The sequence below is a fragment of the Hydra vulgaris genome, chromosome 06, assembly GCF_038396675.1.
Source record: "Hydra vulgaris chromosome 06, alternate assembly HydraT2T_AEP".
NCBI classification, from domain to species: Eukaryota; Metazoa; Cnidaria; class Hydrozoa; order Anthoathecata; family Hydridae; genus Hydra; species Hydra vulgaris.
The window spans coordinates 13,795,336-13,810,808 of NC_088925.1; the positions used below are offsets into that span (position 1 = coordinate 13,795,336).

The window sequence follows — 15,473 nt, forward strand, 5'->3', positions numbered from 1 at the left end:
AGATAGAAAGTTATATTTTTATATTTATTTGCAGTTTAGTATTTAACATCAAGTTTGATGGTATGCCAGAGTTTTTAATTTTCATAAAGATAACAAATTTGTTTTAATGCTCGGTGCAGTTAAGGCGATTTACAAATTATTCGAATTCCTTTTGGTGTGGCTGTATAGTATCGCAAAATTTTGATTGCTCCAAATTTTAATAAATAAATTAGCTAATAATTTTATAATCAATGCTATTTATAGAACACCAGCTGGTAGTTTAAAAACATTCAAAACTTATCTGCGCACATTCCTAAACACAAAAAATATATTGCAAAAGCATGTTTACGTAGTTGGGGATATCAACATTGACTTACTCAACCATGCCTTAAATAGTGAAGCAAAAACTTTTATTGATATTCTTCTCGAATACAACCTTATCCCAACTATAAACAAAGCAACAAGAGTAACTAAAAAATCATCGACATTATTAGATAATGTTATAACTAACAATTTTCATAATAGCCGTTTTAAAACTGGTATAATCAAGACTGATTTAACCGATCATTTTCCTATATTCCTTATTACTGAGAGCGTTACTCTAAATGATGCAAATCAACAGTATTCATGAGACAAATCAATGAAAGTTCCATATGCCAATTTAAAAATTTATTAAATAATTACGTCGATTGGAATCTTGTACTGCAATCACACGATGTAAATAATGCTTATGATTTATTTCTAAACCAATTTTCTAAAATGTATGATAAGGCATTTCCTTTAAAAGTGAAAGTAATAAACTCAAAGTCGGTTGTATCCCCATGGATGACCAAAGGCCTACTAAAATCATTAAGGAAAAAACATAAATTGTATGATAAATGTTTAAAAAAAAAAACTTATAAAAATGAAACTAATTACAAAAATTATAAAAGTTTATTTGAAAAAACTAAAAAACGATCAAAAGTAAATTACTATGCTAAACTGCTTGAAATAAACAAAGGAAACCCTCAAAAAACATGGAGTGTTATTAGAGACTTAATTGGGAAAAATAAAATTGAAAAAAATAACTTACCGCAAAAACTTATTATTGAGGGAAAAATGATTTATCATAAAGAAGTTATTATTGAGAAATTAAACAATTTTTTTCTTGATGTTGGCCCAAACCTAGCAGCGAAAATTCCAGTTGGTCAAAAAAAATTTGATTCATATCTTGCAACAACTGATTTAATTATGGAAGAACCGATTTTAACCAAAAGTGAACTACATACTGCTTTTAATAGTCTGAAAAAAAAATAAAAGTGCAGGTATAGATCAAATCAATGTTAATGTAATTAAATCTGTTTTTGATATTATCGAACCCTCATTATTCCATATTTTTAATCTCTCCCTTAAATCAGGTCATATTCCAGATAAACTAAAAATTGCAAAAATAACACCTATTTTCAAATGTGGCGATGAGACCAATATTTCAAACTACAGACCAATCTCAGTCTTACCCTGCTTTTCTAAACTAATTGAACGCATTATGTACAACAGACTTTATAAATATCTATCTGAAAATAAGATTTTATATAAAAATCAATACGGTTTTAAAAAAAATCATTCTACTAACCATGCAATAATTGAATTGGTTAAGCATATATCAAATGGATTTAATAGTGATTGCTATACAATAGGGGTTTTTATTGATTTATCCAAAGCTTTCGACACAGTAAATCATGAAATTCTTTTGAGAAAATTAGAAAACTATGGTGTTAAAAATCAAAGTTTACTTTGGTTTAAATCATACTTAACTAACAGAAAGCAATTTGTACTTAAAGAAACAAAAGACTCAAAAAACAACTTAATAACTTGTGGAGTACCCCAAGGTTCTATTTTGGGACCATTATTGTTCTTACTTTATATAAATGACTTATATTTATCATCAAAAGTATTAAATACTATCTTATTTGCAGATGACACTAATTTGTTTTATTCTCACAAAGATATTACTGTTCTTTTTAAAATATTTAACGAAGAATTAGATAAGATCAACGAGTGGTTTATAAGTAACCGACTATCATTAAATGTAGAGAAAACAAAATTTATCCTATTCCATAAACCTAGTAAAGCCGAGAATATTCCTCTTAAACTACCCAATCTTTTAATCAATAATAAAATAATTAAAAGGGAATTGACTACAAACTTTCTGGGAGTGCTCTTTGATGAAAAATTGTCATGGAAATTTCATATTAAATATATTGAAGGTAAGATCTCAAAAAATATTGCCATGTTATACCGAACAAAACCTTTTCTTAATAACGAGTCTTTAAAAAATTTATATTTTTCGTTTATACACAGTTATCTTTCATACTGTAACATTTCCTGGGGTAGCACTAATCACACTAAACTCAAAAAAATTTATAGTAAACAAAAATTATTCTTGCAGGATAGTATTTGGGGCAAATAGAAAAACACAATGCGAACCTCTCTTACGTCAGCTTGGAGCTTTAAATATTTATAAGCTTAATATTCATCAAGTAATGTTATTTATGTTTAAAGCAAAACTTGGGTTTTCTCCAGTAACATTTCAATCCTACTTTAATGAAATCTCCCATAAATATCCAACCAAATTTTCAGTGAATAACTTTGTGGTTCCCATAAACCTTCTTAAATTAAGTTCGTACCAAATTCAATATCGGGGACCTTTAGTTTGGAAAAAATTTCTTCCAATCTTTAGTAAAAAAAAAACTTCGTTTTAAACTGCACTTTGCAAAGTTTTAAGGATGATTCAAAACGGTATTTACTGAACATGGAATTCGATATATTAGATTTCAAATACCTTTTTTGAAAACAATTTAAAGGTTTGGACTGAATCGCTTGAAAATAAATTAAATCTTTATCACTTTCTTTAGCTTTTATTAAAATGGTTTCTAAGCATTAGTAAAAAAGATAACGAAAATAAAATTGTCTTTTTCGTTCATATTTTTGATGATATTAAATAATCAGCCCAAATACTTATGTTTACATATATTGCTTTTTTTTTTTTAATTAAACAACGCATTTTTTTTTTGTGTTTTCATAACTTTCATGATTTTCTGTCGTTTTTACTTTTTTATTTTTAAAATTATTCTGCTGGAAGATTGTTAGCAACAAATTATTTTATTGCTGAAGTATTTGATTTGTTTTTGTTTTTGTATTTATACTGTCTTTTTGTCTTTTATCATTTATTGTGCATGTGAATTTTTGTGTGACGGGGCTCGGTGATAAAACAACCTGTCTTCTTCTTGCTCCGGCCAGGATTTTTCTTTTATTGTAATTTCTTTTTTGTAATATTTATCAACGGCAAAATAAATAAATAATTAAAAAAAAAAAAAAAAAATGTCACAAATTTTATTGTCGAAAAAGAAAAAAAGGAATAGTGTCGCAAATTGTCGCATTATTAATTGTCGAATAAAAGAATAAGGAATAGTGTCGCTGATGAATTTAATGAATAGTGTCGAAAACGAAAAATAGGAAAAGTGTCGCAAATGAGTTTAATGAATAGTGTCAGAAATAGTAAAAGGAGTAATGTCCTAAAGGAGTTGAATAAATAGTAACAAAAAAAAATAAAATAATAATAACTATAAATCTGTATTTAGTTAGCATGTCTGATGTCATACTGAAATAGTCTGCTGCCAGAGGCTTCAGTACATACATCGACTATCAAATAGCATGACCCGTAAGGGAGTGCTGCAACATCAACTGAGGGTTTGGCATGTGGTAGCAATTTTTTTCTTTTATTATTCTTTGTTTTTTTTCTTGCTTTTTTTCTGTAAAAGTTGTATGCTATAAAGATAAGCAAAACGAGTAAATAATTGCTGAAATTAACTGTTTGGGACATTATTCCGTTTTTACTATTTGCCCCACTTTTTGTTTTCGACACAATTCATTAAATTCATTTGCGATACTATTCCATTTTTTTCGCGACATTAGGCCTTTTTAGTATATTCGGCACTATTCTGAATTTCATTTATCGACGCTATTCCTGTCACCCATTCTTTTATTTGGAATTAGCATGTTATAATGAGCGTATTACGTTTAAACAAGAGCTTTAAATGGTATAATTTTTTTTTGTTTTATGTTTTTTTTTAATATTTAAAGAAACTTTTCTTTTTTTTTATACAATTTTCAAAACCTTTTTACTACTCGTAATATTGAATCTAAAGAACACCATAGAGGAGTCTTTAGATCAAATCCGCTCATCGGCGTTAACATGAATTTAGTTATAATCTTTTGAAAAAGTTCCTTAATTTACTATTGATTCTAATTGATTCTGTTCAAATTGGTTTTGACGTATATTAACTATATATAGTTGTCAAAACACAATATTTCTATCTATTTTCATAAAAAAATACTAGAATTCCGACTAAGAAAGAGCTTATAATTAAAAAAAATTGCCAATAAATGATCGGAACAGATTATATTGTTAAACTATAATGTTCAATTCACCTAAAAAACGTATTTATTTAATATCTTATTAAAATTTGGACAAGCGATTGTGATTTAAAAAAAATAAAAAATAAAAAAATAATAATCTTCGGTCTGGGTTTTTTTGCTATAAACATTTATATACTTTATGATATCGCAAAATTTATCATTTCAATTTTTTTAGTCTTTTTATAATTTACAGACCTGATCATTTAACGGAAATATGACGTAGTCAACAAAATATCATACAGACACTATAACATTTTGAAATTGCCTTAACTACACCGAGTGATCAAACTTTATAATCATTAATGGATATAAAGTTAAAATTCTTTCATAATTGATCAATTAGAATTACTTTGTTGTACAATGCAAAATATTTTATTTTTTTTAAAACTTCTAATTAAATCATGAAAATTTAAATATTCCGTAAAAGTTTGGCATCACAATTAAATATTGAATTCTTAAAAATGTTGAGCAATGTCACAACTAGATAAAGTATTGCAAATAACAATGTTTAATAATGCAACTTGGGTACAAGGGAGTATCTAGAGTTATTTTTTTTTTAATTGAATTTTTTATTTCTGATGAAAAGTTATGCTTTAAAGACGGAAACGGTGAACTATAGAGTGGAATGAAATATGATAATTGTTGTTGGGTAAATCGGTTTTTTATCAATTTTTTATTTTTAAACTGACTAATAATTCTTCGTATAAACTTGAAATTAATTGTATCAAACCTATTGTAATATATAATATGCTTCAAAAAACTTGAAAGCAAAAAAAAAAAAAGAAAAACCATGCACCAAAAAGTCGCGCCTGTATTAAGTACGAAGTGATAAATTTACACTCGACAAAGCTGCATACCAGTATACAAGTATAACTGCATATCAACATACACATATTAAAGTTAAGCATACCAGAAACAACTCTTAACAGACTTATATAAAACATAGATAAAATAACTAGTTTAAACACAAGATTGGTATAACATCTTGAATTAACTCTGATAGATAATTTTATCAAACAAAATATTGGTACAACAACTTGAATTAAGTCTGATAGATTCGTTTATACAGCTGGGGATATGGTAGAATATAAAATAACTTCATTGCACAAGTTACCAACTATTTGCAAAATCAAGGTCAATGGCGGTAAGGTGGTCTTGCCGATACTGTAAAAGCAATATCTATTAAGAAAGTTCCAAATTATTATTTTAATAAACTAACTGTTTATTTTAATAAATCTAACTATTTTTTTTGAAACTATTTTTATATCAAATTATGGGTATTCATATTTAAGTCGTAGATGGACACTTGACACATATTACGTACAGATCTGACATTTGTATCAAAAATATTATTTTGTGAATTTGCTAACTATTTCATTTGCTCATTCTCTAGCTTCGAGGTGTTAGTGTTTATTTCAATGTCAAATGAATTTTATAAAATATAATCATCAGTAATTTATGAAATGAATGCTTTAATCAACTGCAATCAATACCTTTCAGCTCTGGTGAAGTTTTAACACACATACAAATAGTCACTGGATTTCAAAATATTAGTTTGTTTCCACATGACATCAATATAATTAATCACTTTAAGTTACAAATTGGTAATACGTTGAAAGCACCACCTATACCAGTACCAGTACCACCATCACCACCACCAGTAATTACGCTATCTAAACCAGAGACGGATCCAGCATTTTTTGGTCTTTGAGCTAACTTCCAGTCATGGACCATACTCTAAGTATTGATATATTTATACTTGTGTCAAACAAGAATGATTGCAAAAAGTTGCAATGATTGGAGTGAACTAAAATGCCCTAAAATTTTCGCGACCGCTCTTTCCCATTAGCCCCAAACGTGAGAGCAATAAGTTGATAAAATATTTTTTTACTATTCTTTACTAGACTTATATTCTTCGATGAGTTTTAAGTTTCATTGTATATTCTATCAGCGTTCAAAAATTATGACCTTATAAAGTTTGAACCCCCCTTAGTTTGGTGGGGATACAAACTTTATATGAAAATAAGCCACTGATCTAAGTCACTGCGTTCTGATTCCATACCAGCAACATCTATATATATCACCAGCAATATATATATATATATATATATATATATATATATATATATATATATATATATATATATATATATATATATATATATATATATATATTATATATTATATATATATATTATCAGCAACATCTATATATATCACCAGCAACATCTATATATATCACCAGCAACATCTATATATATCACCAGCAACATCTAGCGTATAATATTGTAGTTATTTTAACTATTCAAAAATATTCAAAAAAAAGTTGAAAATAATTGCAATTTATCCAAGTGTTTGCTTTGCAAAAAATGTTTTGCAATAAATGTTTTGCATACAACATGTTGACACAAAAAAGCAGAAAAGAAGCGTGCTAATATTTGAAGGGAAGTGTCTCAATAAACTTGAAATATTCAGAGGATTCAAAGAAACAAAATACAAAACAAAAAAAAAACAAACAGCAAAGCATGGTTGGAAACAACATAAGTTTAACTTAGAGCGACTTCAGCAGCAGTAACAACAACAACAACAACAACAACAACAACAACAACAACAACAACAACAACAACAACAACAACAACAACAACAACAACAACAACAACAACCACAACAGCAAAAACAACAACAACAACAATAACCACAACAACAACAAAAACAACAACAACAACAACAATAACAACAACAATAACAACAACAACAACAACAACAACAACAATAACAACAACAGCACAAACAAACGAAATCAAATGTAAAAATCGCTGTAAAAAATCAAATATAATTAAAATATAATAAAATATAATTTTCATTGGTAAAATATAATTTTCATTGGTCGCTTTTTCAGTTAAGCGTTCTTTTATTTGACTTGCATATTTCATTCTACACAAATGCAAGGGTTGAGTAGAATAGCTTTTTTTTTCAAATGAATAAAGTTTCTCAAAAAACTTAAATACAGCTTAAAATTCTCTAAAACTTAAAAAAAAAAATTTTTTTCAACATTTTTTTCTGTAAAAAGGTTTTTTCCTGTAAAGGTTTATTAAAACTTCTACTTTATTTGACTCTAAACATTATACATAACCGCGCTACATCAAAGCGGTTATTGCGTGGTTATGCGTAACCAAGCAATAACTCATTCTTCATTGAAACCATCGAATAAAATGTAAAGATTTAACTTAAAAATTAACTATTATTAATCAGAATTGCGGTTTTTTATTTACTTTTTACTTTGGCATAAATCTGACCTGCCATTTGCATGTTTTTATCCGATATATTTTATTAGTCTATTTTATTTCGCATTATTTACGCATTTTTAACGTATTGATTAATTATTGTTCACTTTATTCTTTAAATTGTCATAATATATGTACTTATTAAATTTTAATTCATTTTTTAAAGTTTTAAATGTAAAGTGAATCATTTTCAATAAGGTAGTTTTACTTTTTTTTTTAAATTTATTACTTTCTTAATTTGTTTTATTCAATAACATTGTAGTTAAAATACTTAAGTGATGAATCGATAATGTTGCATCAACATAACTTTAATGATAGATCAGGCGGTGAGCATAAAGTGAAAAAGTAATAGCCTGTAACATAAGGTGATGTATTAATAAAGTTATAGCATTATTTAGAAAATGTTTGCTTTTTTTCCCATTGTATTTAGTAGTTTAATGTTCAGAGTAAGTTTTCGTTGATAATAATACCATATATATGTGTGTTTATATATATATATATATATATATATATATATATATATATATATATATATATATATATATATATATATATATATATATATATATATATATATATAAATATATATATATATATATATATATATATATATATATATATATACATTTATATTCATATATATATATATATATATATATATATATATATATATATATATATATATATATTATATATATTATATGAATATAAATGTATATAATATATATGTTATATGAATATAAATGTATATAATATATATGTTATATGAATATAAATGTATATATATATATATATATATATATATATATATATATATATATATATATATATATATATATATATATATATATATATATGAATGTAAATGTATATATATATATATATATTTATATTTATATTATATATATTATATGAATATAAATGTATATAATATATATGTTATATGAATATAAATATATATATATATATATATATATATATATATATATATATATATATATATATATATATATATATATATATATATATGAATGTAAATGTATATATATATATATATATTTATATTTATATTATATATATTATATGAATATAAATGTATATAATATATATGTTATATGAATATAAATATATATATATATATATATATATATATATATATATATATATATATATATATATATATATATATATATATATATATATATATATATATATATATATATATGAATATAAATGTATATATATATATATATATATATATATATAATATATATATATATATATATATATATATATATATATATATATATATATATATATGAATATAAATGTAAATAATATATACATATATATATATGAATATAAATGTAAATAATATATATATATATATATATATATATATATATACATATATATACATATATATATATATATATATATATATATATATATATATATATATATATATATATATATATATATATATATATATATATATATATATATATATATATATATATATATATATATATATATATATATATATATGATTGATGAAGGATAATTTGATTTAGATTATTACTTATTAAGATAACCTATTAAATTAGCATTTTTATTTTTAGGCTCTTTTCAATATTACCCATTTTAACAGAAGCATCATGAAAAATGTCTAAAGAAGAAAAAGAAATATTTTACTTACTTTTTCAAGAAGGACTTGAATCGTTTTACTCTGCTATAAATGTGTGCCTTAATGTTACAAAAACAAGTTTGTTACATATACTTTAAAATATTTGAATGAATAAATTATATAAAAATTTCTTTTATTTAACTTTATTCAAATTTAGTAATCGTTTTCCTTTTCAGATCACTTCCTAAAATTTACATTTTAATAGCCATATTGAACTGTTTGAAAAAAATTCATAGTAGTACTTTGCAAAGCAAAATTCTAAATAATATATAAATATTAGTTATTATTATCTGAGGTTATGGTTTTACAAATTTAATTTTTAATTTGGTTTTGTGTAAATTCAAAATGCAAGATTTAATTTGTCAAACATGCATATCAAAGCAGTATTAGTTTGCCAAACATGCATATCCAAGTTTTATTGCATCAAAAAGAGCTTTACAAGTGACATGCTCAACATTAACCTCCAGAATATATATATATATATATATATATTATATATATATATATATATATATATATATATATATATATATATATATATATATATATATGTATGCATATATATATACACACACACACATATATATATATATACATATGTATATATATGTGTATATATATATAATACATATAATACATATAAATATATATATATATATATTATATTATATATATATATATATATATATATATATATATATATATATATATATATATATTTAAAATAGTGGAAAAAAACTTATTAAATTTTTTTCATTATATAGTGTTTTTATAGACTTATCAGATATCAATATTTCTGATAAGTCTTTACTGATAAATTACAGTGCAATATGAAAATAGTTTGATAAGTGTTTGTCTACTAATTTATTATTGCTCTGTTCTTTTTAGAACCTTGATAATATTATTTTTTTGCCGACCTAAATCTGTGTGAGGTCTGCTTCGCATTGGCAGAAAAAATGTGAAACAAAAGTTTGACCATAAATCATAGAAACGAGTTTGGCAAAGTTAGGTTGCCAGTTAGGTCGGCATTGCCAAATGCCAAACCTAATTTCACGGTTGTATATGTATATATGTATATATATATATATATATATATATATATATATATATATATATATATATATATATATATATATATATATATATATATATATATATATATATATCTTGAGCAGTGAAATAGCAATAAATGTGAACTTATTTTTAAGAACAACATGATATTTTTTTAATCTTGACATGTTTCGTAGTTAACATACTACATTTTCAAAAGATCAAATTACAATTAAAACACTGGATATAGATCTGAAGTTTATAATATCTTATATTATAAACTTCAATATTATATTTTATGTATCAATATAATATTGAAGTTATCAATATTATATTGATATATAAAATTATCGGTTATCAATACTATTTATAACAGATGGATTTATATTTTACAATAGGGAATAAAAAAACATATAAGGGTCTTTTACAAAAAATTTCCAGTTTTATTCCCTAAAAATCTTGTTATAAAATTAGTCTTATACATTGTTTGATTGATAGAAAATATAAAATCATCAACACTTGGCTAGGATTTGATAAGAACATAAAAAATCTATCTAATGTTTTAAAAAATAATCAATATCCACCAAAAATAATTGACACAGAAATTAAATTATTTGTTGCTAAAAAGTTAAATCCATCTGTTATAAATAGTATTGATAACCCTAATATAAGATATTATAAACTTCCATTTAAAGGATTTTCCTTAAAATTTACTAAATCTAAAGTTAATAAAATTATTGTAAATCAAAAATATTTTAATGATATCATAATTAATTTGATTTTCACTACTGGCAAAACAGTTTATTTCTCAAAGATCCACTTCCTAAGCTGCTCAAATCCAATGTTGTTAACAAATTTTCTTGTGCTGGATGTAATGCCAGTTATATTGGAGAAACCTCCAGACACTTAACAACAAGGATTCATGAGCATCTTACAAGTGACAAACAATCTAATGTTTACAAGCATTTAATTTCATCTGTTAATTGTAAAAATTTAAGTAACTGTAATTGTTTTAAAATTTTGGATACTGCTCCTAATAAAAACAAGTTAAAAATTAAAGAAGCACTCCATATTAAATGGGAAAACCCATCTTTAAACAAATAACTATTTATTATAATATAAATTTGTCAATCTAGTTTTTTATTTACTTATAATTTTTTTTTTTTGTGCTATTTATGATATCATAATTTGTATTAAAATTTCTATTGATTTGTAACAATTCTATTTGTTTTTTAATATTTCTCTGTAATGTCTTCAAATTTTGATTTTATATTTATATCCAGAGTTTTAAATTGTGATTTTATCTTAAAATGTAGTATGTTAACTACAAAACATGTCAAGATTAAAAAATAATGTGTTTTTCTTTAAAATATGTTCACATTTATTGCTATTACGTTGCTCAAGAAATATATATATATATATATATATATATATATATATATATATATATATATATATATATATACATATATATATATATATATATATATATATATATATATATATATATATATATATATATATATATATATATATATATATATATATATAAATTAGTAGAAACACTTATCTAACTTTTATCTTTAACATAATGTTTCTCCAACAGTAGGTTCATCAGGAAGAAGCTTCTTCCTGATGAACCTACTGATGGAGAAACATTATGCTGAAGATAAAAGTTAGATAAGTATTTCTACTAATTTGTTATTGCTCAAGAAAGACGAAAAGTTGGAAAAAGGTTCAATTACACTTTTGTGGGCACGTTGACAAGTATAAACATGGTTGTCAAATCGATCAGTTGATAAGCCAGTTCTGCAACTGGAAATATGTTCGTTTATACGTAATCTTAAGTTATTAGTTTTACCAGTATATGCTTGTTTTTTGCATGTTAAACATTTTAGGTAATAAATTACATTTTTGCTGTTGCATGTGATGTGACTTTTCACTTTCCAAATACCGTTAGATGTTTTAAACTCATCTACTTCTTGAAGGTATAGTTTGCAAATTTTGCACCGAATATCTTTGCATTTGAATATGCCAATCTTCTTACTAGTTACTTCAATATTTGAAGAGGTAAGTCTTCTTACTAAGTTAGGAGGTTGTTTAAAAGCTGATACCGGGTGAATATTAGAAAAATTAATTTTTAATTCTTTCATTATAAGATACTTTGAGCAAAAGGTTAGCTTCTGTTATTAAAGGTTGACAATTGAGATTGCTATAGAATGTTGTCACTAAAGGAAATATTTCTTTAGATTCCAATTTGTGGTGCTGGCCCTTGTAGTTTTGCATTATGGAATGCTTTTCTATAATTCCATTAGGGTATTCACAATCTTTTAACCATTACTTTAGTTCAATTAGGCATAATTTTTCGATTTCATAATTAGATGTAAACACAATTACTCTTTTAGCTAAATTATGCAAAATGGATGATGACTGTTATAGTTTAAATAGTCATGGGTGTTTAAATAGTAAATGACTGTTTAAATTTTATTATAATTTTCAAGAATGATTGCAATGTCTAAAAAGTTAATTACACTTTAGGTGCTATCATTTTTTATAAATTCCTTGCCAAAATCTATTGTAAGCCCAATAGAGTCATTTAATTCAGTTAAAGAAATTTCAAATTTTTTGATGTCAAGATGTTTTGGCCAAATTATAAAACTGTCATCAATATATCTAAAATAAAATTTCTTTATATCACCTATTTCATGGTTAGAAAAATACTGAGGTAGGATTATTGGAAAAAGCTTAGTCTCTCCTAGGAACCCAATAGTAAGACATGCATAATCTGGTGCAAAATCTGTACCCATGGCCAAAATCTGTACCCAAATTATTGAAATCTGAAACAGTTTAACTGTGATTAACATTTTTGCATATAATGCAGTTATCAGAATGCCAGTTAGTTTTGTTGTTTTGTGACATTTTTTCTTTTGAGGCGCAGATTTGGAATGTCTTTGCGATCTTTTTCGACTACCTGAAGAACGTTTTGAAAATGTTCATCCGATTTAGTAGTTTCGACAAAGTCCGATGCTAGTTTGACACCTCTCTTGGCACCATCATTTACAACATTCACTGCTGCAACATTTTCATTACTCAATATATAAGCAACAGACTTGTTCCACTCATTGACAGGAAGTTGTAAAAAGTTGGTATCCAACTGAAGACGATAAATTGTGAACCATGAATCAACCTGAACAAGGTCACACAGTTGTGTTGAATGATCAATGGACAATGGAAATCGTGGTTGCCCCATCCATTACCAAATCGATTGAGTGGCGCTTGCAGATCAGCCAATGGTTTGACTTTAAGTATAGCATCTGCTAGAGCTTGTCGTTCCAACAAAGATACACGATCACTGAACAGTGGGAGCGGAACCATTTCTGCAGTTAGATACCAAAGATGGCGAGTTAATGCTCGAACTGCTGATTGAGAAATAATTTTGTCAACAACCTCATATTCCAGTAAGCGCTTGTAGAGCTGTAGATCATTCCAAGGCGCATCTACTGTTTTCTTGCATTTGAGCCACACTGTGATGTAAATATGAGTAACGAATGTTGTAAATGCACGTATTTTTGTAACTTGGTGGCGACTGGTAATTGTTCCTGGTGAAAGTTCTGCAATTAGTGATTCAAAAAGTGCAATTTTGAGGCTGTAGATAAGCTTGGCCATCCAGCAAGCCTTATGCAGAGCACCAGGTCTTCTAAAATTCACTTCACCATTGGAAGCAGACAGGTAGACTAGCGATAGCTCGGAAAATTCTCGGTAGTCATCACGTAGAAATTTAGCCTGTTCGTTGACTAGAGCGATCACCTCATCTTTTATCATTGCCAGGAGCTCTTGAGCCTGCATGTCATGATCAGCTGGACGGAATGGAAGTACTTGAGAGGAATTATGTTATATCAAATCCCAATTACTGCGAAGTCTTGTAAATAATGTGACATCTGGTGATTTTGATGCTTCAATCTTTAGATCCGTGAAAACATGTGAAAGAACTACTTCACCAATATGATGACGACAGCCTGACCAAAAGGACAACACGTTGCAATTTATCTTGTATTGCAATACAAGCAGCTGTCAAGTGGCCAGTGTTTGAGCTTGTTGTGTCAAATGTCATATTCACAATTCTATCATTACAATTCCACTTGGTCATCAGCTTCATTGTTAATTCAGCTATGACTTGTCCGCATGTTTGGTCTGTGTTAATTGAGCTATGACTTGTCCGCATGTTTGGTCTGTGGCTTTGAAATAACTTGGAACCCCCAGCAACTTAATCTGCTTAGCATTGCCCACAATCACAGTCATGCGTTCTTCTGTAATAAGTCATTTTTCCATCCTAATGCAAGGAACACAGTTTAGGTGGTACCCAATCATCGTGGATTTTATTTGATATTGCACTTACTACCTTGCGTCGTGAACAATCCGCAGTTGCATAAGAAGCAGCAAACATAGAAACATCGCCCCCGGACTCATTTATCAATCCTTGTGTGAATGTTGCTTGTTGTGTTGGCGTCATCTTTAATCAAGTTGCCAGTGACACAAGACTTGGTCAGCTAAGCACATTTGTAGGTATGAATCCTGTTGTTCCCAGTGGAAGTCTTTGCTATTTTGAAATTTTTTCTTTTGTTGCAGCTTCGAAATCTACATCGTCTTCCGAAGCGGAACTGTTAGATCAGATACTACTGCCCTCATCGCTTAACACGACTTCAGATGATACCATGGCTGATGATGTTTCAATCTCACTTCATACGCTCAATTTCTGTGGCATTTCGACAATGGCGTCTAGATATTTTTTTTGCAAGTGTCTTGTCTAAAGCCCCAAAACTGGCAGTTATGTCACCTTTCATTGAGTCAAGAAATGCCAGATCCTCTGCATTCTTAATGAGACTTTCCACATTTGGAGGCCAGAGCTGAAAAGTTGATGCCAACATAGTCTGCATTTCCTCCAGTTTTTTTTTCGTGGATGGAGTGTCATGTCGTTTTTTCTATCGAACGAAGTTTGTTGTTATCATCAAGCAGTT

General features: G+C 26.2%; 1 protein-coding gene across 4 annotated transcripts in view; it reads left to right on the plus strand.

Annotated features, from left to right (window-relative positions):
- Positions 1-4,899: 4,899 nt before the first annotated feature.
- The window catches only part of LOC100203145 (activated CDC42 kinase 1), a 63,684-nt gene continuing 53,110 nt past the window's right edge, over positions 4,900-15,473 (plus strand). The window contains exons 1-3 of one of the 4 annotated variants that reach the window (XM_065799273.1): positions 4,900-5,086; positions 7,984-8,086; positions 9,344-9,486. In XM_065799273.1, the coding sequence (XP_065655345.1) occupies positions 9,387-9,486 (100 nt within the window). In that variant the 5' untranslated portion in view covers positions 4,900-5,086; positions 7,984-8,086; positions 9,344-9,386. The remainder of the gene's footprint in view (positions 5,087-7,983; positions 8,087-9,343; positions 9,487-15,473) is intronic. The other 3 variants (XM_065799272.1, XM_065799271.1, XR_010638991.1) reach the window with 3 other exon arrangements.